Source organism: Medicago truncatula, chromosome 6 (genome assembly GCF_003473485.1).
Source record: "Medicago truncatula cultivar Jemalong A17 chromosome 6, MtrunA17r5.0-ANR, whole genome shotgun sequence".
Lineage (NCBI taxonomy): Eukaryota > Viridiplantae > Streptophyta > Magnoliopsida > Fabales > Fabaceae > Medicago > Medicago truncatula.
The window spans coordinates 15300281-15325030 of NC_053047.1; the positions used below are offsets into that span (position 1 = coordinate 15300281).

The 24750-nt window shown below is 33.9% G+C and overlaps 2 protein-coding genes and 2 long non-coding RNA genes across 5 annotated transcripts; 2 read left to right on the forward strand and 2 right to left on the reverse strand.

Annotated features, from left to right (window-relative positions):
* Window positions 1-286: 286 nt before the first annotated feature.
* Window positions 287-2594, reverse strand: LOC25496266 (methylsterol monooxygenase 2-2). Of its 2 annotated transcripts, none has more exons than XM_013596541.3 (7): window positions 2565-2594; window positions 2300-2437; window positions 1469-1614; window positions 1224-1343; window positions 918-1130; window positions 739-819; window positions 287-413 (listed from the first exon to the last, which is right to left on the reverse strand). In XM_013596541.3, the coding sequence occupies exons 1-7, from the start codon at window positions 2592-2594 to the stop codon at window positions 326-328; spliced, it is 816 nt and encodes a 271-aa protein (XP_013451995.2). In that variant the 3' UTR covers window positions 287-325. The 2 variants fall into 2 exon arrangements, with proteins under 2 accessions (XP_013451995.2, XP_039682763.1); XM_039826829.1 differs by having other exon boundaries at window positions 739-873.
* A 1704-nt stretch (window positions 2595-4298) lies between these two features.
* Window positions 4299-5215, forward strand: LOC120575993 (uncharacterized). The gene is made up of 2 exons (XM_039826940.1): window positions 4299-4388; window positions 4583-5215. The coding sequence occupies exons 1-2, from the start codon at window positions 4299-4301 to the stop codon at window positions 5213-5215; spliced, it is 723 nt and encodes a 240-aa protein (XP_039682874.1).
* Window positions 5216-12928: 7713 nt separating this feature from the next.
* LOC120580822 (uncharacterized) lies at window positions 12929-13425 on the forward strand. Its single transcript, XR_005646581.1, has 2 exons — window positions 12929-13089; window positions 13162-13425. It is a non-coding gene; the product is annotated as an uncharacterized lncRNA (long non-coding RNA).
* Window positions 13426-24114: 10689 nt separating this feature from the next.
* Window positions 24115-24750, reverse strand: LOC120580814 (uncharacterized). The gene is made up of 3 exons (XR_005646574.1): window positions 24546-24750; window positions 24349-24427; window positions 24115-24243 (listed from the first exon to the last, which is right to left on the reverse strand). It is a non-coding gene; the product is annotated as an uncharacterized lncRNA (long non-coding RNA).

Sequence of the window (24750 nt, forward strand, 5' to 3'; positions counted from 1 at the left end):
CCAGTTTCTGGTAGGTCACAGAACAAAATTAAAGCTCAAATTGGGAGAGGTATCTAACATGCATATGAATCGTCTCTTTCATTTCATTCAACTGGTTTAAATCCAAAATAGTCATTGATTGCCAAGAAAGAATTGGAATCAACAAAATAGATGCACAATAAACTTTTCTAGATTACAGGGCATGCATGTCCAAAACAATCCATATGCTGTCGACAATAACAGCTACCAAATTACACAACAAGACAAGACAATTTTCAAAACTTCCCTTAAAGTTTGGTAATCAACCTTTTCAATGGTTCTAGATATCTACAATTTGTTCCCTTCCTCACTGCTTCTTTTGTTCGCTACTGTATTCAACTCCAGTGTTCTTTAATGCTTTCAACTTTCTGTATCCTATATCAGTTCCAAATATCCTATTATAATGGACAAAAATATCACATATCAGTGTCTGTTTAACAAGCGGGATATCCAATTTATAAACCCACGTTACTAGGAAATAGATTACGAGTCATCGTGCATTCATGCTGCTGACCTAGACAGTATGATTTCGATCTGACAGTTTATGTTGTGACTTTATTTTTGGATATGTTTTGTAAAGTCAAAATACAAACCGTCAGATTAAGATCAGGAAGGCTGAGATCACATGACTGTGAATATGAGGTTATAACAACAGTAGTGAGTCCAGTCCAATGTTACTTAGCTGATCTTATTAAGAGGAATATGATAAAAAAAACTTACCGGTCCATGTATGTAAAGGTTGATGAATAGTTTCCAGACTTGGTGTACAACACACGATGATGATAGTCATGAAAATCGGCTCTGGAAATGGAGATATAAATTTTAACTATAGAGAAATAATCAAAATAACCGAAACTAATAGGTTGATGTCAAGTAAAGTAAAGGAAAAGGAAACTCACCCTCCATAAAGTGGTAAGAAGTTTGAGGGGCTCCATGGGAAATGATAACCGCAATGTGCCTCAACTGTCTCGAGGACTCTAAGAACCGTATATAGCCAAAGAGTAATCAAGTGAGGACCAGTGATAGCAGGACCAAGCATGGTCGGAAATCCAAGGAATAAAATCTCCGCAGGATGACCATATTCAGAAGTCAGTCCAAATGGTGTGGCATACCTTCACAACATAGTTAAAAATCTTTGAACTTCAAGAAAAACCCAAAACCACTTCACAGCTCATTGATAATTGTAGAACATGTATAAAACTTACTCGTGATGAACTCTATGTACGTGTTTGTACAACCATTTTGTGTGCATTATCCTATGTTCCCAGTAGAATAAAAAATCCTCCAAAATGAAGTAAAATATTATCTGCGTTAAAACTACTCTCCTGCGAAATCGAAAGCAAGTCTTTCTAAGAAATCTTCATAGAAAGATGTATTCTAAATGTTTATAGCAAAAGTTCCCATCATGAAACTCATAAGCGAACTAGTTTCTAAAGAAACCTGAAAGTACCAGGACGGCAGAGGAAGGCTACTATGCATGCCCATGTATTTGAAAACAGGATATGAAAAAATCATCGCAGGTAGATTGACTCCAAAATGTAACACCAATAAGCGAATAATACATCTCTCCTTAGATTCAGGGCTGTTAATTTTTGTCTACATGAAAGTGAGAATTAGCAATAAAATCTTACATAATGATCATACTATACTCATATAGTATAATGATACTATGCTCTAAATCGATGACTGAAAAAAAAAATTAAGCTGCAGGAGCAATACTCGTATCGTACCAGATCTCAGACACAAGCAGAAACAAGATTTAGTCGCACAAAAATATAAGACAAAATTCAAATACTTCTGTTACAGTGTAGACGATTACATATCAAATAAACAAACAAAAAAAAATTGCTATATAACTTTTATATAAAATTGCTTGATATGATGATGAAAATAAATTGATATATGTTTTGCAGGATTACAAAAACATCTATTACTGTTTAAAAAGGAATATCCCTATAATTTTCACTTTTAAATACCATGAAACATCGTTTATAATCGTTTTAGTATAACACAAATGGAAAGGAAAAGTTGAATGATTGATATCAAGGAAATGGAATTGCTCTAATGATTATAAAAGCATGACGATAAGTTTGTCCTTCAAACGTGCCATAAGTCCTTTAAAAGGAAAGATGGGGAAGAAAACGTAAAGTGGCTAACCTAGTATTGTCAAATAACCGCTATAGCGTAGCGGAATTTGAGCAAATCACTATTGTTCATTTAATACTAAGTGTTGTCAAATATCGGCACTATATCATTGTAGCATTGTGGAATTTGAACAAACCTGAATTTTGTAGTTTGAGAGCCATCCTGCCCTCTCAAGCCAAATAAATGGAAGCCCAGATAAAAAGAAAACAATTTCATGCAGAAAGAAAGTCCCGAAACATGCCAATTGAAAGTCACTGAAATTTATAATCAGGTACTGCAGAAAAAAAAACCAAATAATAAAATAATCCAAATTCCATTTCATCAAAATGAATAATAAAGAAAAAAAAAGAATAATAATAAAAATAAAATGCATGTAGTGATTTGGAAATAAGGAAGAGAACCTGCCATGCAGATTCGATGATGAACGGCATAGCGAGAGGATAGGAGAGAAGTGCCACTGCCAAGTTACACTGAGTTTCAGATCGATACAAACATTATTTTATTCTATTGTATTTATAATTCTGAATCTATGGTTTTTGGTCAAAAATAATAATATCTCAGATTTAGTTCATATGCACTTTTTTCTTTTTCTATAAAAAGAGAGACTAGAAATTGTAATTATAGTAAGATTATATCTTTTTTTTTATAATAAATATAATATTATCTTTTGTTAAAAAAGAAATAAAACTTTGTGATAACTGATAGCAAAAAAAAATTAAATAAAAGTAATTTTGATATAAATAATTTAGCAATTTTTTTAATTTCGGAAGCTACATTCAAGTTGAAAATTATTCTGCATGTTAAAACAATTTTTTTAATTAATATGATCAAAAAGACATGGAACAAAAATCTTAATTATTTTAAACCATTAAATGTAAAAATAATTTTTTTAGATTTTTTTTTTATATCAAAATTTTCCATCCAACTCATCTATTCTATTGAATTTTTTCAATTTTAAAAATTTTGGAAATTTTTTTTCTGAATCTTTCTTATTTAAGAAAAAAATCTGAATTATTTTTAATTTTGGTATTTTTTCAACGATTTTCTTAATTTTTTTATTCTAGAAATCAATATTTGGAAAAAAATCTGAATAATTTTCTAATTTTGGAAATTTTTTAATTTTTATTTCAGAAGAAAAATCTTAATTTTTTTTTTCGATTTAAAAAATTTTGGAAAAAAATCTGAACAATTTTTAATGTTTTTTCAGAAAATTTTATTTTAGAAAACAATATTTGGATAAAAATCTGAATTTTTATCTATTTTAAAATTTTTGGAAAAAAATCTGAATATTTTACTAATTTTTTAATTTCGGAAATTTTTTATTTTAGAAATCAATATTTGGAAAAAAATCTGAATATTTTTCTAATTTCGGAAATTTTTTAATTTTTTTATGAATTTTAATTTTAGAAGAAAAATCTTAATTTTTTTTCGATTTATAAAATTTTGGAAAAAAATCTAAATATTTTTTAATTTTGGAAAATTTTTAATATTTTTTCAAAGTTTTTATTTTAGAAAACATATTTGGATAAAAATCTGAATTTTTATCTATTTAAAAATTTTTGGAAAAAAATCTGAATATTTTTCTAATTTCGGAATTTTTTATTTTAGAACAAAAATCTTAATATATTTTTTTTTTTTACAGTGCAGAAGTATTTTTATTTTTTTTATAAGCAAGGAGAATTGACAGACATCAAGAGGCAACATCGACATCCCAACTAGGTTGGCACTCCGAGAAATCTCCATCCTATGCCGCCAAACTCTAAAAATTTTATTAAAAAAATGGGAAAATTTCCTTTTTCAAAGCTCCGCCAGGTATAATCTCTTCCATTGAATCTCTATTAATTAAATTTTTTTTTTTTGGGGGGGGGGGAGTGAGGATAAAAGAAAAATAGTTTGGATTGGTTGGAATTCTTTGAGTCTCAAAAAGGAGTATGGAGGGTTGGGTGTTAGAAGGTTGAGAGAGTTTAATTTAGCCTTGTTAGGAAAATGGTGTAGGCGTTTGTTAGTGGAGAGGGAAGGGTTATGGCGTAAGGTGTTGGTGGCTAGGTATGGTGTGGCGGACGAAAGTTTGGAGGATGGGGGCCGGAGTTGTTCTTCTTGGTGGAGGGAGATAGTCAGGATTAGAGACGGGATAGATGAGGGTGGGGAGGGTTGGTTTTCGGGTTGTGTCAGGAGGAGGGTGGGGGATGGTTCCGATACTGATTTTTGGCGGGATTGTTGGTGTGGTAATGTTCCGTTTCGTGAGCACTTTAGACGGTTATATGATTTGGCCGTCAACAAAGTAATCACGGTTAGAAATATGTTTTTATTGGGGGTGGAGGTTGGTGGTGAGGCGTGGTAGTGGCGTCGTCGGTTATGGGCGTGGGACGAGGACCTAGTAGAGGAGTGTAGGGCTTTATTACTGACAGTTTCTTTGCAGGAATCTGTTTCCGATAGATGGTTGTGGTTACCGGATCAGGGAGGTGGTTACTCAGTCCGTGGGGTGTATGACATGCTGACATCCCAGGAACAGCCTCAGTTACATTCTTCTATGGATTTAATTTGGCATAAACAGGTACCTCTAAAAGTATCTATTCTTGCTTGGCGGCTTTTGAGGAACGGCTTACCTACGAAAGGAAATTTGGCAAACCGTGGCATTATTTCTATGGAGAGGCGGTTGTGTGTTTCCGGTTGTGGGCATGATGAAGATGTAAATCATTTGTTTTTGTCTTGTCCATTTTTTGGTGCCTTATGGTCTTTGGTGCGGGAGTGGTTGGGGGTTGTAGGCGTTGATTCTCAGTCTATGACGGATCATTTTTTGCAATTTATTCAGTATGCTGGTAGTTTGAAATCACGTCGATCATTCTTCCATTTGATTTGGCTTCAGTGTATTTGGGTTTTATGGAATGAGCGGAATGATAGAGTTTTTAGAAACATGCAGAGTTCTTTATCACAAATGTTAGACAAAGTAAAATCATCTTCTTTGTGGTGGTTAAAAGCTAGTAATGTTGTTTTTCGCTATGGTACTCATAATTGGTGGTCGAGCCCTTTGGTTTGTATGGGCATCGATTGATAACTTGTGTATTCTTGACAGGGTTTTGTTTTCTTCCGTGATTGTTTAGCACGCCTTGTGCTGTAATAATTACGTTTGTGGTAATATATATTTCATTTTGGCTTGTTCAAAAAAAAAAAAGGGGAAAAATAAATACAAAGGAGGGGGGACTAGGCCAAAACCCTCCAAAGAGAAAACAGAAAGCAAGAAAAAAAAAACAACAAAAAACACCATAAAACAGATTATGGTAATCTGTAATTGGGTAAACCACATCTATCCCTAAAGTATTCACTCATTAGGGAGAGAAGACAGCTAAACCAATCCTTGCACTGAATGACCCATGCTAGGTCCGCAAAAAAATCAGAACAAGTTTATGAGACATATATAAATTTTTAAAGAAATCTGAGTATCATAATTACCGATACCTCTAACATTCCAATGGAGGAAATTCATTGAGCAGTATGATGATTATCACCCCGAGCACGGGTTTTAGGGGGTTGCTTAGCCAAGACTTGTTGCACTTTAATTTTCTGTTTCTGCTTCCTTGTAAGGACCGATGTGAAGTCTTCAGCAGCTGACCTTGCATCATATTCACGAACTCTGTCCCATAGATCTAGGCCATGTTGAATGTTCTTGCTGTAACGCCCTAGTCGTTAATTTATTTATTTTGGATTTATTTAGAGTCTTTTATATGATTTTAAATAATATTGGTGATTTATGTGGTGTGATATATTTTATTATATAGTTTATTTTAATAATAATTAGATTAAGTGAGAAATTAGTATTATTTTGGAGTGTGGGAAGTTAATTAATATTTAATAGAATTAAGGGGAGTTTAATGAAAAGAAAAGGGAAGTTACTTTTTGGGAGTTAAGAAAAGAGAAAAAGTCAGAAAACGTTTTTACGTGAAAACTGTCAGTTTTGGGAAAAAGGGAGAGAAGAGCAAGTAGAGCAAAGTTCATCAATTCATGTGCATTTCTTTCTGCAATTCTAAGGTAAGGGTGAGGTTTGCTTCATTAGTATAGATTCTAAATTCTGATTTTTGAGTTTAACAGGTTTTGGTAGAAAATTGGGAATTTTAGGTTTATGTTGAATTAGTGGGTTTGAGTGCAGAGACTGTTGTTTTGATGTTAGAAATAGGTTCTGGTTGCATACAAAATTTAGTTTCATATCTGTAAACTGATTTGGGGAGTGGAATTGAGAAAATTGGATAAAATTCTGGGTTCTGGTCGTGCTGATATTCATCGCTCACCTAGGCGAGTAGACCTTCCCTCCTCATGAGTGAGCAATCTTCATGGCTCGCCTTGCGAGCAGAACCACTCGCCACGGCGAGCAAGTGCATGTGAGATCATGATTTTTGAAGTGTCGTTATAAGCTGTAAAATGGATAGTTTTAAGTACCTAGATGATTTTAGAGAGGTCTGAGACAATTTTCAGATTAAAAAGATGAATAGGGAACTTAAAAATGAGGTTTTAGTGAGAAAAATGTCAAAACTCCCGAGAGCACCTGTTTTAAATTCGCCACGGCGAGCAGCCTTTTTCTTGTGCTCGCCCTAGCGAGTAGAAGTACTCCCGAGGCGAGTTGTAACGCCCACTTTTGTTTAATCGTTTATTTAATCGAGTTTAGGTGATTATATTATAATTATATAATATATGCATGATTTTGATATGTTTTGATGATTTGAACGATGACGTGATAAGTTATGAGTTTTGGAAGATTTGATAAGGATATGAGAATTATTTTATTGTTAAATAAAATAAAGATTTGAAAATAATATAAAATATTTAGTTGAGGGCTGTTTTGATATTTTAGATAGTTTTAGGGGAGAAAGTGAGATAAGATAAGTAATTAAGAAAAGATATAAATAGGGAAGACCTAATTTTTAGAAAAACTAATTGTACGTGAAAACTTTTGGAAAAAGGGAGAAAAAGCTTAGAGAGGAGCAAAAGACCAAGAGGGCTGCGATTTTCTGCAAATTTAAGGTAAGGGTGAGACTAATAACTCAGTAATATTAGTTGTTGTAATTCTGATGAATAATTAGCAAGAATTGGGATTAATTGGAGAAAACAAAGACTAGGTCAAAACCTTAGAATTGATGATCAAACGGTGAGAATTGGTTTAATTGATGTAGAAAGTGTTTCTAGACCTTAGATAATGTTTAGGACGAACTTTGGAATCAAAAACAAGCTTAGAACCATGTGGATCGAAGGATTTTGTGATTTTAGGAAACCTGGCCGTAGCGACATTCATCGCTCGCCTCGCGAGCCCTTTCCTTTCGCCTCGCGAGCGTTTCTGGCATCGCTCGCCACGGCGAACAACCCTTCCTCGCCTCGCGAGCTTAGGCAGAGAGCATGTCATATTTTGTGTTTCGACCTTTTTAGTTGGACCTTGAGTGTCTTTGAGTGCCTGAACATACCTAGTATGGTGTAGGAATGAATGTAGGATCAGATTGAACCCAGAACAACACTAGTTTGGGAGATGAGTGGTACTCGCCATGGCGAGTAAGAACTCTCGCCTCGCGAGCACAACCAGAATTTAGATGCTTGAGTGTTTGTGCGATCTGTGTCGCACGTGTTGATCAAGAGTGAACCTCTAATTGGTAATGAAACATAATGATGACGTTTAATGCAATCTGTAAAGCCTTTAAGACATGTTGTCGTTAATTGAGCATGATTAATGTATTGTACAATCATGTAAGATATGAAAGTTAATTATGATGCAAAGGATTTGCTATTGATATAATGATATCATCTTGTTATGTGACTTGTTTATGCTGCTTCCATTATTTAACTAAGTGCATATGATATATGATGAAGTTTAGCTCCAAATTGTTGGATGCATGTTGATATGTTGATTACGGTGTTTTGTTGCTAAGAGTCCATGCATAGCATATCATTGAGCTTAGTCCTCACCACGTTTATTAGGAGCTTTGTCCTCCGCACGTTTTATAGGAGCCTTGTCCTCCGCACGATTAAAGTATATTAATACTTATGATGACGATTGGTACCACATGCATATAAGGAGTCTAAGAGCATTGTCACATTGTCATGATTAAGATGTCTTGTTGATAATGATTGAATATGTGATTACGTGATAAGTGTTTGTCAATTATGTTATGTTGTTCATGATAATTGGATATATGATTACGTGATAACTGTTTAGCAATTATGCAATGTTGTTAAAGAAATGATTATGATGTTAATTTATGATTCGTAATTACATTGATTAATGTTATTTTGTTATGAAATCTCACCCCTTCTGCTTGAAAATGTTGCCCTTCGTATGGGTAACTTGCAGGTGATCGTGCTTAGTGTGCAGTTGCCGTCGTGAGTGGTCTTGCCTTCTCTGTGTCGTCTAGGTCGCTCTGATACGTAACGGGATGGGGTTATATGCTATAACATGCTTCATTCTTTTACGTGAACTTCTATGATAATTTCTGTTTTGATTAACTCTTTTGAGATACTTTGTTGGGGCCTGCGTGCCAAAATGATTTATGATTTCTGAACTAATATTCCGCTGCTATGTTAAGATATTATGTGAAAGTTAAATTATTATTTAACTGTTTTTGGATTACGTTTCTATGTGATATCCCGTTTATGGTTTTTACTCTGATAAATGTTCAAGAAATTTGTATATTGGGAAACCGGGGTGTTACACGAGTTGCCCAGTTTTCTGAGCAGTTTGTGTTTAATTGATTAATGTTGATTGGTATTGGTGTTTAAGCATGATTATGATTAAATTGTGCATTTTCTGGAATGATTGAATTGATTATAATGGTTTGTTGTTGACTGGGATGTATGCTTCTATTTAATTAAGTTATACATGATGTTGCATTAAGGAGTGGTGAGTCATATAAATACATATGCATTGTTGGAGTTGTATGTAGATATACACCAGTGGAGTTAGTTGCATAAGCATAAAAGCGGGAGGGCTTCGGCCCTGGAACGCCTTGTCGTTCAAAGCGGTGGAACACTAGTTGTTCAAAGCGGTGTTTAGCGGTGAGGACTTATGTCATGAAAATGAATCCTTTAACCATTCAATTAGCGGTGAGGGCTTCGGCCCTGATTATGGTACCACATGCATTGTAGAGGAGTCTTAATGGAGGTGTCAAGTGTTGCATGAGTTGCAGTTGTTGGTTTTAATTACCGAATGTTGTTGATGTTGATAAATGATGTTATTATATATGTTGATGAAAATATTATTATGATAGGGTGTTAGATTCAAGTTGATGAATTATTTATCTATATTTTTGTTGTGAATCTCACCCCTTCTGCTTGAAAATGTTGCTCTTCCTATGGGTAACTTGCAGGTGATCCTGAGTAGTAGGTGGTGGCTCAAAGTGTCTAGGGCTCTGATACGTGGGATGGGATTTAATGTCACCTTTATTCCTATGTATCAATTTTTGAATATTGCTGATGTAGCCCTATGGTTGTTGAATTTATGTTGTTAAGGCTTTTATGCCAAGATTTAATTATTGGAGAATTAATATGTTGGATGTTGATGTTATTTAAATGTTGAAAATATTCCGCTGCAAGGTTTTAATGAAATGATTAAAGTTGGTTGTTTATTAAATAGTTTTATATACTATTTAAGAAATTTTGAATTAGTAGTGTGACATGTCCGTTTGGGAATTACTCTGATGCATGTTTATTTATTATTTAATTGTTTTGGGTAACAGGGTGTTACACTTGCTGGGATGTACATGTTGTTGTTGTAAAACTACAACCTCTTGAGCTTCTGGTATTGTCATGCTAGCGCTAGCTTCAAGACACCTCTTTACAACAACCGGTGACGCCAAGGAAGGGCGTGACCCAGAAAGAGTTTCAACTTGCTTATCACACTCTTTTTCCCAAAGTTCCATATCATGTCGAACTCTATCGTTGTTGTGTTTCTCCGGAACGATAATGGATAAAGTGTTATTATCCTGAGACCCAATCGTAGAGGCAGCCACCAAAGGATCAGGTACAGACAAAGGTGTGGCTTGAGTAGGTATTTGGACTGCTGCCAAATCTAGAGGGATGGAAGTAGTAGTATTCTTGGGCACAACTGTTGCAGTACCATCTTCATCAATAAAAAAAAACAACGTCATCATGATCATCCTATTCTTCGTCGTGTTCGACAGAAAAATTATTTTGATTAACCGGAAGTGTCTCGGATGAAAGTTGCACGTCATCATTCATTACGAATTCTGCTAGCTCCAAAACATGTGTATTAGGCTGAGGTAGATTACCTTGAGGAATAGGTTCAGAAAAACCTTGCAAGTTGCTGCAAGTGGTACCTGTTGCATCACCGGCTGCAGCTGATGGCAGAGGGACAACAGATGTTGCAATATTATTGGGGATGGCAGCTGCTGTTGGGGGAACAACATCGCATGTCTCAGCAGTTGGTGGGGGACAACAACACATGTCTTAGTTGTTGGTGGGGGGACAGTAGTGTGTGCATCAGCAGTTGGTGTGGGAACAACAACATGTGTCTCAGCAGCTGTTGGTGAGGGAACGTAACATAGTGTGCATGATGAAGAAGCTCCCTTCCCAACACGCGGTGGATTGGTAGCTGCATCAGTAACCTACTTCTTTCCACGGTCAGGGACCTTAATAACCTCTGGGTTCAACCTCTTACAATTCATGACATTATGTACAATGACATAACAATGATGACAAAACAAAGGACGTCTTTCATATTGCACTTCTACGTTAAAAGCAAACCCCTCCCGTTCAACAAGGATTTCATCATAAACCCGCTTCGATAAGTCAATGTCCACAAGAATGCGTGCATAGTGTCCGAAAGCTCTATTACGTGTCGGTCCATCAATAGAAATAGGGGTACCCACCGCACTCGCAATTTCTTTCAATGTTCTTTCGTGCCAATACTCCTGAGGCAAAGCTACAAGTCTGATCCATAAAGAGGCGTGGGTTTGTGGTTAAAATCCTTCGTCCATTGGGAGAGGCGAAGGAGTCCTGGTTGTAGTGAAACCATACCCGCTGTCCAAGTCCGACTGAAATCAACCTGATGTTCAAATAAAAAATCGTAGAAACCCCGACCAAGAGGAATCATCTTCCAAAGTGTTTACCAAAGTTGAAATCTAATATATTCAGCAAGTTCCAACATATTTTTCACGTTCTCAAACATAGTGTAAGGGAAAATCTTCAACGGGAAAATGAAGCTTAAAAAATAAATATTACCTAGCTTATACGATTGAAATTGAACAAATCGAGGAAGCTTAGAGAATCCAATTGAAATCACATCCTAAACATGCACAATATCAATTCATTAAATCAAAACCCTAAATAAGGGTAAAATCTACTTGAAGTAAAATATCTATCACTAAAATCACTTGCTTGTATCCCTCCAATTCTCACTAAACTCCCAAGTACTTATGTGTAAGCACCCTAATGCCCTACGTAACCTCTTGAAACTGTCAATGAATTGTAGTTGATCCTAACACACAACAGACTTATAAAATGTAAAGGTTTAAGTCCATAAAGGTGGATTTGTTGCTTCCTCTTCAACTAACTTCTTACTAACCGTTAGGATTTGTTTGTCTTAGGTTAACCTATTCTTTTCCAATAGAAACCCCCAACAAGTTGTTGAAATACCTATAGCAATCTTCACCTCCCTATTGACACTTCAACGCTAGCTACTCCTATAACTAAGCCACGTTCATCGACATGAACGTAAATTCTCCATCATTTGATTTACGTCAACCATTAACCATACTGACAAGCATGGAAAACGAACCAATAAGGACATAGAAAAATGAAAAACCCAACATACACATGTCATATCATTGCTATGTCATTAAGGAGATCGACAAATCACCAAAAAATGATGAGGGACTAAAGATAATCAAGAATTGTAAAATAGGAAGACCAAAATAGTGGTTTTAAAAATGGAAAGACTACAATTTAGATTAAGTTTAAGTAAGGAAATAAAAAATGCATTTAAATCTTTAAAGAATAATTATTCTTTCATATAGGCATGGCAATGGGGCAGGGTGGGGACGGGTTTTACCTTCCCCGTCCCCATACCCGATTCTCATATACTTACCCGTTACCCTACCCATATCCAACGAGGATGAGAAATTGAATCTCATCCCCGTCCCCGACGGGTTCGGGTATCCCCGCCCCATCCCCGTCCCCGCATTGAGTAATTATTTTAATAAAAAATATAAGTTTTTTTTGCATCCCCAAGAGCAATGTTGTAATACATTATCCAACAATAAGCTCACTTTCACATTTGTTAGACAAAATTATTTAGTTGATCCTTTAAATATCAATGATAGTTTTTATTAACATGACAATTATCAAACAAAATAACATAACATATCAACATAAAGTAGTTTTTTACATTTTGGACGGGTTTGGGTATGGGTTCGGGGTGGGTACCTATATACCCGTTACCCGTCCCATACCCGTGTTTCGAGATCGGGGAAAACCCAAACCCATACCCAAACCCAGTCAAAATAGGGAAAACCCGTCAAATTGGGTTTGGTTCGGGCGGGTAACCACGGGTATGGGTTTTGTTGCCATGCCTACTTTCATACATACGAAAGATGAAAATATGGCTAAAATTAAAATAAATAAAAAGGTTAAGAGTTAGACACAAGGGGTGCTAACCCAAGCAAGATAAACAATGTCTTAATCGACACACCAACCACAATACAAAAAGAATTTTGCAAAATCACCTATTCTAAAGGCCAAAATAACAGCCAATGTAATAAAGTGGTACGAGATCAATTAAAATTATTCGAAGCATATATATAACAATATAAGATGAGATACTGCTAAGAGCTACTGACAAGAAACACAGAGGAACAAACATGAATCTACTAACAAAAAATGTTTTTGATATGATCATCTTTCTTTCTCCACTTATTGTTACAATGAGCATGAAAGGTAAAACAATTTTTTCCTTTTCAACATTCTTTGTTACTTCATACTTAATATATTAACATTTTTTTTTTATAGTTCTATGTGGCAGGGATGGTACTTGTCCAAGGTTCATGTGCGGACCTGGTATTATACCAAAGTGTGTAGGACGTTATTGTGAGTGTTAGAATGATTTCATATATTACAGAATACAAGACCTTATTTTGTATTCAATGAGCTTTCATTTACTTATTTTGTTGTCATGCAAAAATTTGATTTTTTCTTAGTTTTTTCTAATTACACTGTTGTAGTTATGATTTTGTACTCTAAAGAGTTCTCTTGCAATAATTCAATTTTCTTTTAGTTATTCTAATTACATGGTTGTGATTGAGAAATGAAAGAAGACAACAAAAAAAATATTATCTAGATTGTCTTCTTCCCTCGTAACTTTAGAGATATCATCATGACCTTCAATTTAAGCATATTACGTTTACTTTCTAACCCTACCGACTACCAAAATATCTTTAATAGTAAAAGTGAAAAATAATTTTATGTTATTTCTAAGCTTATAATTTTATATTTAGGAACCATAATCTTGTTACACTTTTGGTTTTTCCCACACTTCAACTTAAATTTCTCAATCTTAATTCTATATATGAAAATAATTAAGAAATGCAAGATTATTATTGTCACAAGAGGGCAGTTCCCAAAAAAAGATGTAACCTAGGTAGCGGAAAGCATGGTGAGCGAGTTGGCTACATCCTCTTCTTTTGTAAGATTTTTGTCATAGTGAAACACAAAGCACTTGTGCCATTTGTGCCATAGTGAAACACTTGAAGTGCTAGCTCACTTTACAAGTTTATCCTTTTAACCTCAATATAAAGTTCAAGTATTTTCAAGGATGACTGTAAAACGAGCATTTGTGCCATTTTAATTAATAGTAGTACAAACTTTTCCCTATCTTAGTTATTTAAAAAAAGGGAAATGTTAACCGGGAGCAGGGCATTTGTTAAGGAAGGCAAAAGAAGAAAGTGAAAGTAAAAAAAGACATTTATTAATGTTTTAATGCATTAATTACACATCTTTCAATGTAAATATTATTATATTTGTTTCATTCGGCACTGGTTAACATGACCCTTAAAAAAAACAAACAAACACAACAATTTGGATCTTCGACAACCCAAATTCATGCAGTGCTCTCCGATGCTCCATCCCCAACCATCAGATAAAATGGACAGTGGATATAAACTTGAAACAATAAAATAAAATGCAGAAACAAAATACTAGGCACTGATTCAGAGCAACTATTGATGCTTAGAAAAGTTGATTATTTTGAATGCATATCTAGTCCAAATATACACTATCGCAAGAAGTAATAAAAAGTAAGTAAAGTATCGATCCAACGAGGATTGAAGTGGATTAGTTTTAAGTATTTCCAAATACCAAGTTTAGTTATTTAAGATCCAAAATGACAAACAACACAAATACAATTATAAGATTCTAAGATACTAAAATAGAATGCAGAAGTAAACAAAGCATATAACAAGGATTTAGAGATTCACATGAAAAATAGAGGTTTGCAAGATTTAAAAAGTTACAACTCTGAGTTATGAAAGTTATAGCTTCGTACATCGATAGAATGATGTAGAGAGCTATATAGCTTATGGGCAACCTAGTGGCCGTAGAAGTTTTTCAACTTAGTCATCATGTTAAGCATGGAAAGACACATTTTTTAGGTTACGATCATGGTACTTTAACATGCAACATTTTACTATGTTAGGTCATTAGTAACTCTCCATCATAGGAGAGGCGGAGCCGTGGCCGAATCTCTGCGTTTTCAAGATATGGTTTAAAACACGTTATTTTTTGTAAAAATAAAAAATAAGAGAGAGAATTCATGTTTTTCTTCTAAAATGTAATTGCTCCATTGTCACCACCTTCACCAACTCTCCTCGCCATTGCCAACTCTCTCAATTATTCTAACCTTTTCCGTTTTGGAGAAAGGAATAGTTTGTTCTTGTGTTATCTCAATGGCTATGGCTACCGAAGAGAATGGATTTCAATTCCATTTCTCCTAATTAATCTCAACTCAATAATTCATCCTTACAATCCAATCTTTTCTTAATCAATTCCTTCACAAATTTTCAAATGCATTCCAGCTTGATACCCTCACAATGTGAGATAATAAAAAATTGTGACAAAAATGTTATCTCATTCTAAAGAGGTTCTAAGCTCATAGAATATATCCTACACTTAATCCTATAATTCAATATCATCATAAACACAATAAACATCGATCACAAGCAAGACTATGAAAATTGGGGTGTTGTATTGTCTATTAATATTATTCTTATTTTGAGATTTCCCCCTTTTCTTTCATGAAAGTCTATAAAATAATGAAAATTTGATAAAAAAATAAAAAAATTATGATTTGTAAGTTTTTTATGTGACATTCTTATTAAGTGGACAAATACAACATATTGATGTACCTCAGAGATATTTTTTTTTTTGGTGTCCGAGGTTCGAACTTCGGACCTTGCATATCTAAGAGATATTTAGTAATTATAACATTATTATTATTGTTTTATCGTTTTCCCTTTTTTGTAAAATAATTTAGTGGTTAGAATCGTATCTCTTAAGATGAATAAAAGGGTTGTTTGGGGTCCGAAATTCATCCACCACATCATTTTCTCACAAAATAATAAAAATTTGGTAAAAAAAAGTAGAAGGAACTCTTTGGAATGGTAAGTTTTTATATGACCTCCTTATTAAGCGTGGTAAAGGGGTAACAACAGTCCTCGTGAGCTTAACTCAGTTGGTTGAAACAATGCATAAAATATGCAAGTTCAGAGTTTGAAAACCTTGGCCACTATCCAAAAAAAAAAGGGATAACAACAACAACTCATTGATGTAATTAAGAAACATTTAATAATTATTAATTTTTTTCGAGGAATTATTAAATTTTTTGGAAGTTTTTTTACAACTCTATAAGGGTTAAAATCTATTTACTTGATGTAAAGAGATCATAAACTTTAGAAACTTTAAAATATAATTCTATTTCAAATATGCAAAGGGTGAAAAATATGACTAAAATTTAAAAAATATTAAACGGAAAATTTAATTAAATAAAAAGTTAGACACAAGGGGTGCTAACCCAAACAAGATAAACAATGTCTTAATCGACACTAACCACAATACAGAAAGAAATTTGCAAAATCACCTATGCTAAAGCCAAAATAACAGCCAATATAATTATTAGAGATATAGATGAGTGGCACATCATGCAAGTGGCAGCACCCTTTGAAGATAAAATTTAGTTGTCAAATTTTGGGCAGTCCTTTTACAGGTTGCATTTGGTTCCTTTTGTCTCGGCTCGGCATTGGAAGGCATCTCTTTTTATATATCTTGGAACCTTGATCTTGTTGCTTTATAGTATCTTTGGTACGAAGTTTGTTCAACATATGACCTCCTTCCATTGTACAATTTGGCCCTTCCTTGCATTTCTTTTTCTTTCAGATATCATCATTGATTTTGGATATCCTTGTTTTTCTTGTTTTGTGCTTCTGTTCATGATGGATCAGCCATGTTGATAAGCTTCCGTCATGAATGGTTAAGCGTTGTGCCTTAATTGGCTTTGTTGATGATTGCTTCTGTCGGATGGTGGTTAAGCGTTGCTTTGATGCCTCATCCTTCAAGCGGTTAAACCTTGAGTTGTGGTTTCTTCTTGTTGGATAAGCACTTGTTTGATGACTTTGTATTTCTTGCAGGGGACTATTAGAGATATATATGAGTGGCATATTAGTCCTGGTAGGCATTAGTATAAATAACTTGTAACAACCCTATCAGTGGGCAACTTGTAATATCACTCTTTCATATCAATACAATAGTTTCATAGCTTTTCTCTCTTTCCTTCCATGGATGCCATGTTTTATAACAATAATAAAAATTTAGGAGATCAATTATATGACCAATTACAATATAAGATACTGCTAAAAGCTACTAACAACAAACACAGGAACAAACATGATTCCACCAAGAGCAAATGTTTATCCTATGATCATTTTTCTTTTTATATTTTTTGTTACAATGTTCGTTAAAGGTAAAACCATTTCTATCCTTTTAAATTTTTTTGGTTACTTCATACTCAATATTTTATCATATTTTAGTAATATTTTTTTCTTCTCTTTTTTCATTATAGTGAGTCATTCCCATTGTGTCATTGATGCTCATTGTCCACGCAATAGTGCGGATTTCATTTTCCACCAAGGTGTGTAGAAGGTGATTGTGTGTGTTAAAATGATTTCATATATATTACAAGAGTACAAGACCCAAAAGAGTATACAAATGCTCTCCTGGATTATTCAATGAGCTTTCATTTACTTATTGTGTTGTCATGCAATAATTTGATTTTTTATTTTTTTTTAGTTTTTCTAACTACACGATTGTCATCACCACGACTTTGAACTCTAATATTATGTTAATGAAATGAAATAAGATATCAAAGATTATTGTCTTCTTCGTTCTCAACTTCAGATATATTACTATGACCTTTAATTCAAAGATATTGTATTCTTCTCTCTTAAGTTATCTTTCTTCATGGAGCTTGTTATGTCTTTAAATAGACCCCTCACAAGTATACATTGAGATCAGATTCTTCGTATTATTTAATTTTTGAGCAGGATACCAAGTTTTAAAAAAAAAAAAGATTTTGTTACGCTTTTGGTTTTTCTCATACGCCAACTTGTAACTATCCTAAATTTTAATTTTTTAAACAATCTCAAATGATTTATCCATCAATGCATCAAAATCATCCAATTCAAACGCAGTCACATCTTTGAGTTAAGATAATCTCCATTTTCTCCATTACTATATAGTTTTGAAAACATAAATGCAAAAATGTGACACCAAAAATAACATTTAAAGATATTGAATGGTGGACTATAGTCCTAATTCTATTAGGAAATTCCTTTTTAGAAATAAATTTGGCCTTCTAAACTATCAATTTTCTTAGTTTTTTTCTTTCTTTTTGGGTAAGGTATTGTCCACCATTTTTTTTTTTTTTTGTATTTTCGTTTGTTATAGATAAAATATTCGATGAATGAGTCAACTGATTTGTGAGTTTTTGAGGTGATAACCTAATTGAGAGGTCAAAATTCACAATGATGTATCCATTCATCTTGTTTACAAAAAAAAAAAAAAATCGTTTATTTTGCCAAGTGGTCTTAAATTTAACATATTTATCTACCACTTTATAAACAAACCTTGGTTTTCTTTGTGCTATAGACTAAGGGAATACTATGTTTTTTTTTTGAGGGAACTAAGGGAATACTATGTTAGTGAATTTTGCAACCACTAACACGTTAGTCCATTGTAGGAATATGTTATTCTCAGTTCAAATTGCAAGATTAATTTATTGGCTTGGAAACATGTCCAAAAGTTTGAGTACAATCAAATCAATACTTTAAGTGTAACATACTTCTGTTAAAAAAAGTGAAACATTACTTTCAAGTTGACATAATACATTAAGGATCAGATGGAGGATAATGCACTCTTTATTTTCTTATGATTGGTGCAAGAAGATTGATTAAGTCAAAAATTGATAATTTTGTTCAACCTTCAAGTAGTGACTCTAGACTTTGATAATTCTTACGTGGATATAGCACTAATGTCTATATTTCTAGTAAAATACCTTGACTTTCTAAATAGAGGGAAAAATTCTCATGAAATAGTGTTGTGTGCAAAGTGTGAGATATATATGTCTCATATCGGATAAAAAAGTGGAGGTTGAGTACTTTATAAGTGAAATGACCGCAAATCCATTTTCTTAATGTTTTAGGTAAAAGTGTGGTGGTACCTGAGCTCCCCTCGTAAGCCAACAAATAGAGGGATAAACAAATGCATTTAAGTCTTTCAGAAATTATATAAAGAACACAATACACTTTCACTTTCAACCCTAACATAACTCGCTCCTGTTCATGTTATGATATCAAACCATTGCTGAAATGATGATTCCCTTCAAAAATATTATGTTATCATGGAGGTCAAAGGATGAAAAAGATGATGCAACAACCGTGTTGATGGTACATGCCTCTCTTACACGAAAATCGAAGATACCTTATGCACTTCTCGTCGCATATCGTCTCATCATTTTATTCCGTTTGGTTGCTCTTGCACTATTTTTGCATTGGAGAATCACGCATAAAATACCGATGCATTCTGGTTATGTGGCATGTCTTTAGTTTGTGAAACATGGTTTGCTTTCACTTGTCTTGTTGATCAATTTCCCAAGCTATGTCCAATAAACTGCTCTTATTAGACCAAGACTGAACATATTGTTTATGGAAACGGTCAAGGTTCGGAAGAGTTGGAATCACACACCTTGGAATTCAATAAGTTCCTTGTTTAACTAAAACGAGTCGTCTGAGAAGTCGAAAATATAGCGAAGCTGCAAATTGTCACAGAAGGTTGGTAGCTTAGGTTTTTGGTTGGGAGAAAAGCTAGTATGTGGATCAACAAACTGCCAGTAAACTACTGATCCTGTCTTCGTTTTCTATTGATCTTGAGTTATGAAAATAGATAATCTTTCAAAATAGGTAAACTCTCTTGAATATGTCTATCCTTAGTGAGTTTAGTTCTCAGATGTGTCTTTTGTTAGTCGGTCAGTTTAGTCCATACGATTCTAAAATAAGACACACTCACACTATAATGACATTGCTACACTCGTGTATGCCATAAAATTCTCACATAAGACCAAAATAACGATATAATCCTTCATAAATTTTTGTGTACGATCCTTCTAAAGATTTGAAACTTTATTTTAATTGTTTTTGTTTTTTTTTTTTTTTGAAATATTATTGTTTGTAATTGTTGTATTTTTAATTTTTGTATATAAAAATTCTGGCATGCTGTTTGTTTGTACCATTAAAATGGAGCAAATTAAAGGTGCTATCAACGATGCAAAATTGTTCTCTCCATGAGGTGACAGAGTTTGGTTCAAGAGAGTTTAACCAAGCTTTAGCTCTCCCTATTAAAGAGTAAGGGAACAACCTCAACTTGAAACCATCATCTTTAATGCTTGGAATCTTGAAATTTTTTGCTACTTCAATGAATTGCTTCAGGTGGAGATGAGGATCATCTGTGACCTGCTCCTGAAAACTGGCCCATAGTTTGCAGCATCTGGAACATAATAAGTTTGAACTGGAATTGAGTTGTGGTGACTTCTGGTCGCACTATGCTAGTGTGGAGTGTTGTTGGATCAAACACTGCATACTCCCTGATGGAAATCCTCTTGTCATTTTCCATGTTAATAGTGCAATTATATATTGTCCAAGTTATGATATAAAAAGATATCGATCCTATAGGGACCGTGGAGCTATAGCTTCAAATAACTTTTCAGTAGAAAACTTACTTGGAGAAAAATAAAATAAATCATTATTTGTCACAACAATATAAGTAAAAAGGTTAAGTTTAGGAAAGCAGTTAAAGTCTTTAGAAAATCTCAAGATGGAAGGTGTGGCTTCGAACAAGGGTCAATTATGATAAAACAGTACTACGTTTTAGAGAGTTGTAGATGGATATAGTCATATTAGTTACTCAAAGCTATAACCGGTTCAAAGCATCTTTAGTCTCTAAGATGTGCCAAACGTTATGTCCTGATATAGCTAATATGTCTCACCCAAAGATCTATACCTTTAACCTCCGGCTTCCTGGCTTATTTAATTGAGGAGTCTTGCCTTTTCTCACGCTTATGTGTGGCTTAATTCAGATCCTTGTTGCCATACGTCAATAGTATATTAGAGAATGTAATACTAAACTATAGCATGGTACAACTCTCGTGATTCAGCGCTATGGTCATTTAATAACCTCTTAAGCTAACTGAGGTTCACCGAGCTATAGCTTCCTATAGCGTTAGTTTTACATTCAGTTCCCTTCTCCACTTTCACTATGTTGGTGCTTAATGGGAAACTCGTATTGAGTAAACATGTTGAGCTCCTAACTTTGTTAGGGAAACGAGCTATATCACTAGAAGTAAAACTTATCAAGAATGATTTCTAATGGTTTTGGATTAAAAACTATTTACCAGAGCAAAGCACGATGCAATAGCTTTATATATCGCAAGTAATTAATAAATCATAACCTTACCATGTCTAAACCACTTAAAGGGGTTTAGCTCATGGTGGGCTCAACCATGGAAATAGAAATGAATATGGAAATAAATGAAAACATTGAAAACTAAATTAGTAGAATAGATAGAGTTGTCACAAGATATATTACAATCCTTGAAGGAATAAGGTGACCCAAAGCATCACCAAGTAATCTATTCTAAAAACTCTAGAATCAAGCTACCATGCTCATATGGTAGATGATGAGATGGAATGAGATCTCTAAAACTGCTAACCCTAGCCGTAACCTGGCCTCTCCAATTCTAAGATGAACTTTCCAACCCTTGGCACTAACACACGGGTGTCCTTTTATAGTACAAGGCCACCCACTACAAGTTGTAGCCTTTGGTCATTTTACATGGGTTGCCCTTATCCATCCATCCTTATCCAATCCTACCTACCCACTAGCATATTATTTTATACTTCATAGGATTCCAATCATTGGGGACAACTCCTATTCTTCCTCATTCAGAAATGGGCAAACTGGACTCACGTATGCGTATTATGTAAGACCCGGCTAGAGTCCTAGAATGCTGCATCTTTCCACATCATTAGCGATACATCTTCAATACACGTTGCAGCTTCTTACATCTTCAGAGACATTCATTAACCTACATCATTAAACAACATAAACAATAATTACTAGTTCCCAAATACTAAAAACATTTAAAACAAAAAAATCCTAAAATAGACACTGATTAAATGTTAAAGGCAATGCAATCACTCAATAACTTGTCTAATTATAGGGGTTAAGTGCAACGTGATGACCAACTTATTTTTCGATTATTACTTCTCAATTTGGAGCAATAATCTATGGGATTGAACAATTCAAATAACCCAATTACATACAATTTTGATTCAAAATTAACATGAATGTAAGAAGTTCACTAATGTAAAAGGTAGTGTGTCTATGTGTGAATTAACACCATTGTTATTAGGCTAAACTACAGTTTTGACCCCTTAAGTTTGCCAATGTTGCGATTTTGACCCCCTAATAAAAAAAAAAATGAATATTTTGCCCTCTATGTTTTAGCCCCTTTGCAAAAGTGACATTTTGGTCAATTTTGACCCAGTCAACGATTATGTGGCATGTCACATGTGTAAATACTGAATTAAAAAAAATTAAAAATCTACATAATCATTTTCTAAATTAAATAATTAAAAAAGAAATTGAAAAATAAAAAAAAATAGAAAAGGAAAAAAAGAAGAAAAAAAATGTGGTTCATCTACATTGAAAAACCAAACCCTCGTAACCAAAAAAAAAAAAAAAACCCTCAGATTCGTTCCACTTTTATCACTTTCATCAAAGCTTCAAATTCTTGTAAATTCCAGTTTTTCTTTTCAGCTTCTTATCATCTTCTCTATCGATTCACAACTTTCAAATCATGAAGATTAAGAAAAAACCCAGAAAATCTCTAGATTCAAACCCTTTGATTCACAAACCCTTTATCCATGGTTTTGCTGAAGAACACGATATAGATGAAGAAGATATGTAAACGCTAATAAAAAATGGACATGTGTAAATTTAAATGTGTGGAATCGAACAAAGAATCGCTTGAATCTTCCATTACCGAATCTTCTTGTTGCTTTGGGATTAGGGTTTGTCGGTCATTGTGAAATTCGTTGGATTGAATCGGTTTCATGTGAAAGAGGGAATCTTTGAAATGGAGAATGAATTTTGAGAGATCCACGAAATAGTGAAAGAAGGGAGATGAAACATTCCTTCCAAAAAAAATTTGATGAGCCTTGAAATTGTCGTAGATTTATTCTGCTGAGCCTTTCTTGTTTGACTTTCCGCCATAGCCACTGTTGCTTCATCTTCTCTCTTCTTTGTAACAGTAGCAGTAGTTGTTATAGCATAGTTTAAAAAAATTTAGTGTTGATGATTTATCTGGATTTGGATCAATTTTGTGAGTGTTGAAGAGTTGAGGATGAACTATTGGTTTTTTTTTATCTTTTCTATTTTTTTAATTTTTCAATTTCTTTTTTAATTTATTTAATTTAGAAAATGATTATGTGGATTTTTTAATTTTTTTTTAATTTAGTAATTACACAGGTGGCATGCCACTTAGGCGTTGACTTGGTCAAAATTGACCAAAATGTCACTTTTGCAAAGGGGCTAAAACATAGGGGGCAAAATATTCATTTTTTTATTAGGGGGTCAAAATCGCAACATTGGCATACTTAGGGGGTCAAAACTGTAGTTTAGCCTTGTTATTACTATCACCAACAACGACAGTGCCATACGAATTTATATGCTGCATTCCATTAACGCCCAATGCAATAAGATTGACAAAAAAATATTCGAAGCAAAAGTAGTCGCATCAATGAAAAAATGTTTTACTTTATTTCTAGCTTAAACTTGTGGAATGTCCATCAAATTTTCCTTTAACCCTTGATTTTCACTTAGAGATTTTTTTTCTCAGGTTCCCCTGATTCATCTACAACGAACTCCTGTATTATAAAAAAAATATTAAATATAACACATTTTGGATTCTCTCATCATTAGTTTGAATTGCATACATGAGGACAAGCCTTAATAATCACGAAACAATTTGAACTTCTTATGTTAAATACATAAAATGTGTGAAAGGTAACCCACCTTTTTTCAAAGTAGATTCCTTTGTGTACGAGATAGAGCCCTAGTAGGTTGTTAACCTATGAGTTTTACTCTTGTTTCAAACTAAAAATAAAATGATACAAAATGAATAGAACACAAACTCAAATTTCATTATAACTATAAATTACATGCAACTTCTGCAGTTGTAAATCGTTGTACACTTTGGACATATAAAATACTTCAACATGTATGCACGGATACGGACACCGACACCGGGCACGACACGGACACCGACACGCCGACACAGCTAAATTTTTTAGAAAATCACAAAATGCAGTACAATTATATGTGTCGGTATCGTGTCGATGTCGGACACAACACGACACGTGTCTGACACGGAGACACGCCTTATCCAAGGAGTGTCCGTGCTTCATAGCTTCTTATGCCTTCTCCCCGTATCTGAATTCAACACAAACAAATCACTGTCATTTCAAAAAGCACACAATAAAATAGAATAATTTTGAAAATGAAACTTAATTAAAAAAAAAGGTGAATCAAACCTACCCAAGAGGCATTTGTAGCAGAATCTGAGGACACAAGGTTTATCATCGAAATTCGTTGTTTTTTGTCAACACTATTCTTCCTAACAAACGAAACAAATAACTTTTCAGAACTATTCACACAATCGCAATGCTTGATATCATCAAGACTATATTATAATTCAAAAATCAAAATAAAAGAACCAAAATCAAAACACGAACCATCACGAGCGTTGGAGAAGTTGACATAGCCATAACCAAGAGATGACTGCGTCATCTGATCCCTACAAACCCTGACGGAAATAACGTGGCCAATCTGATAGAGAGGTTCATAAAGCTGGGCCTCATTCACCTTCCTTTCAAGATCACCAACGTACAATGAAGCATTCTCAAACCCTCCAGTTCTGTTCAAGAATACTAGCGGAAC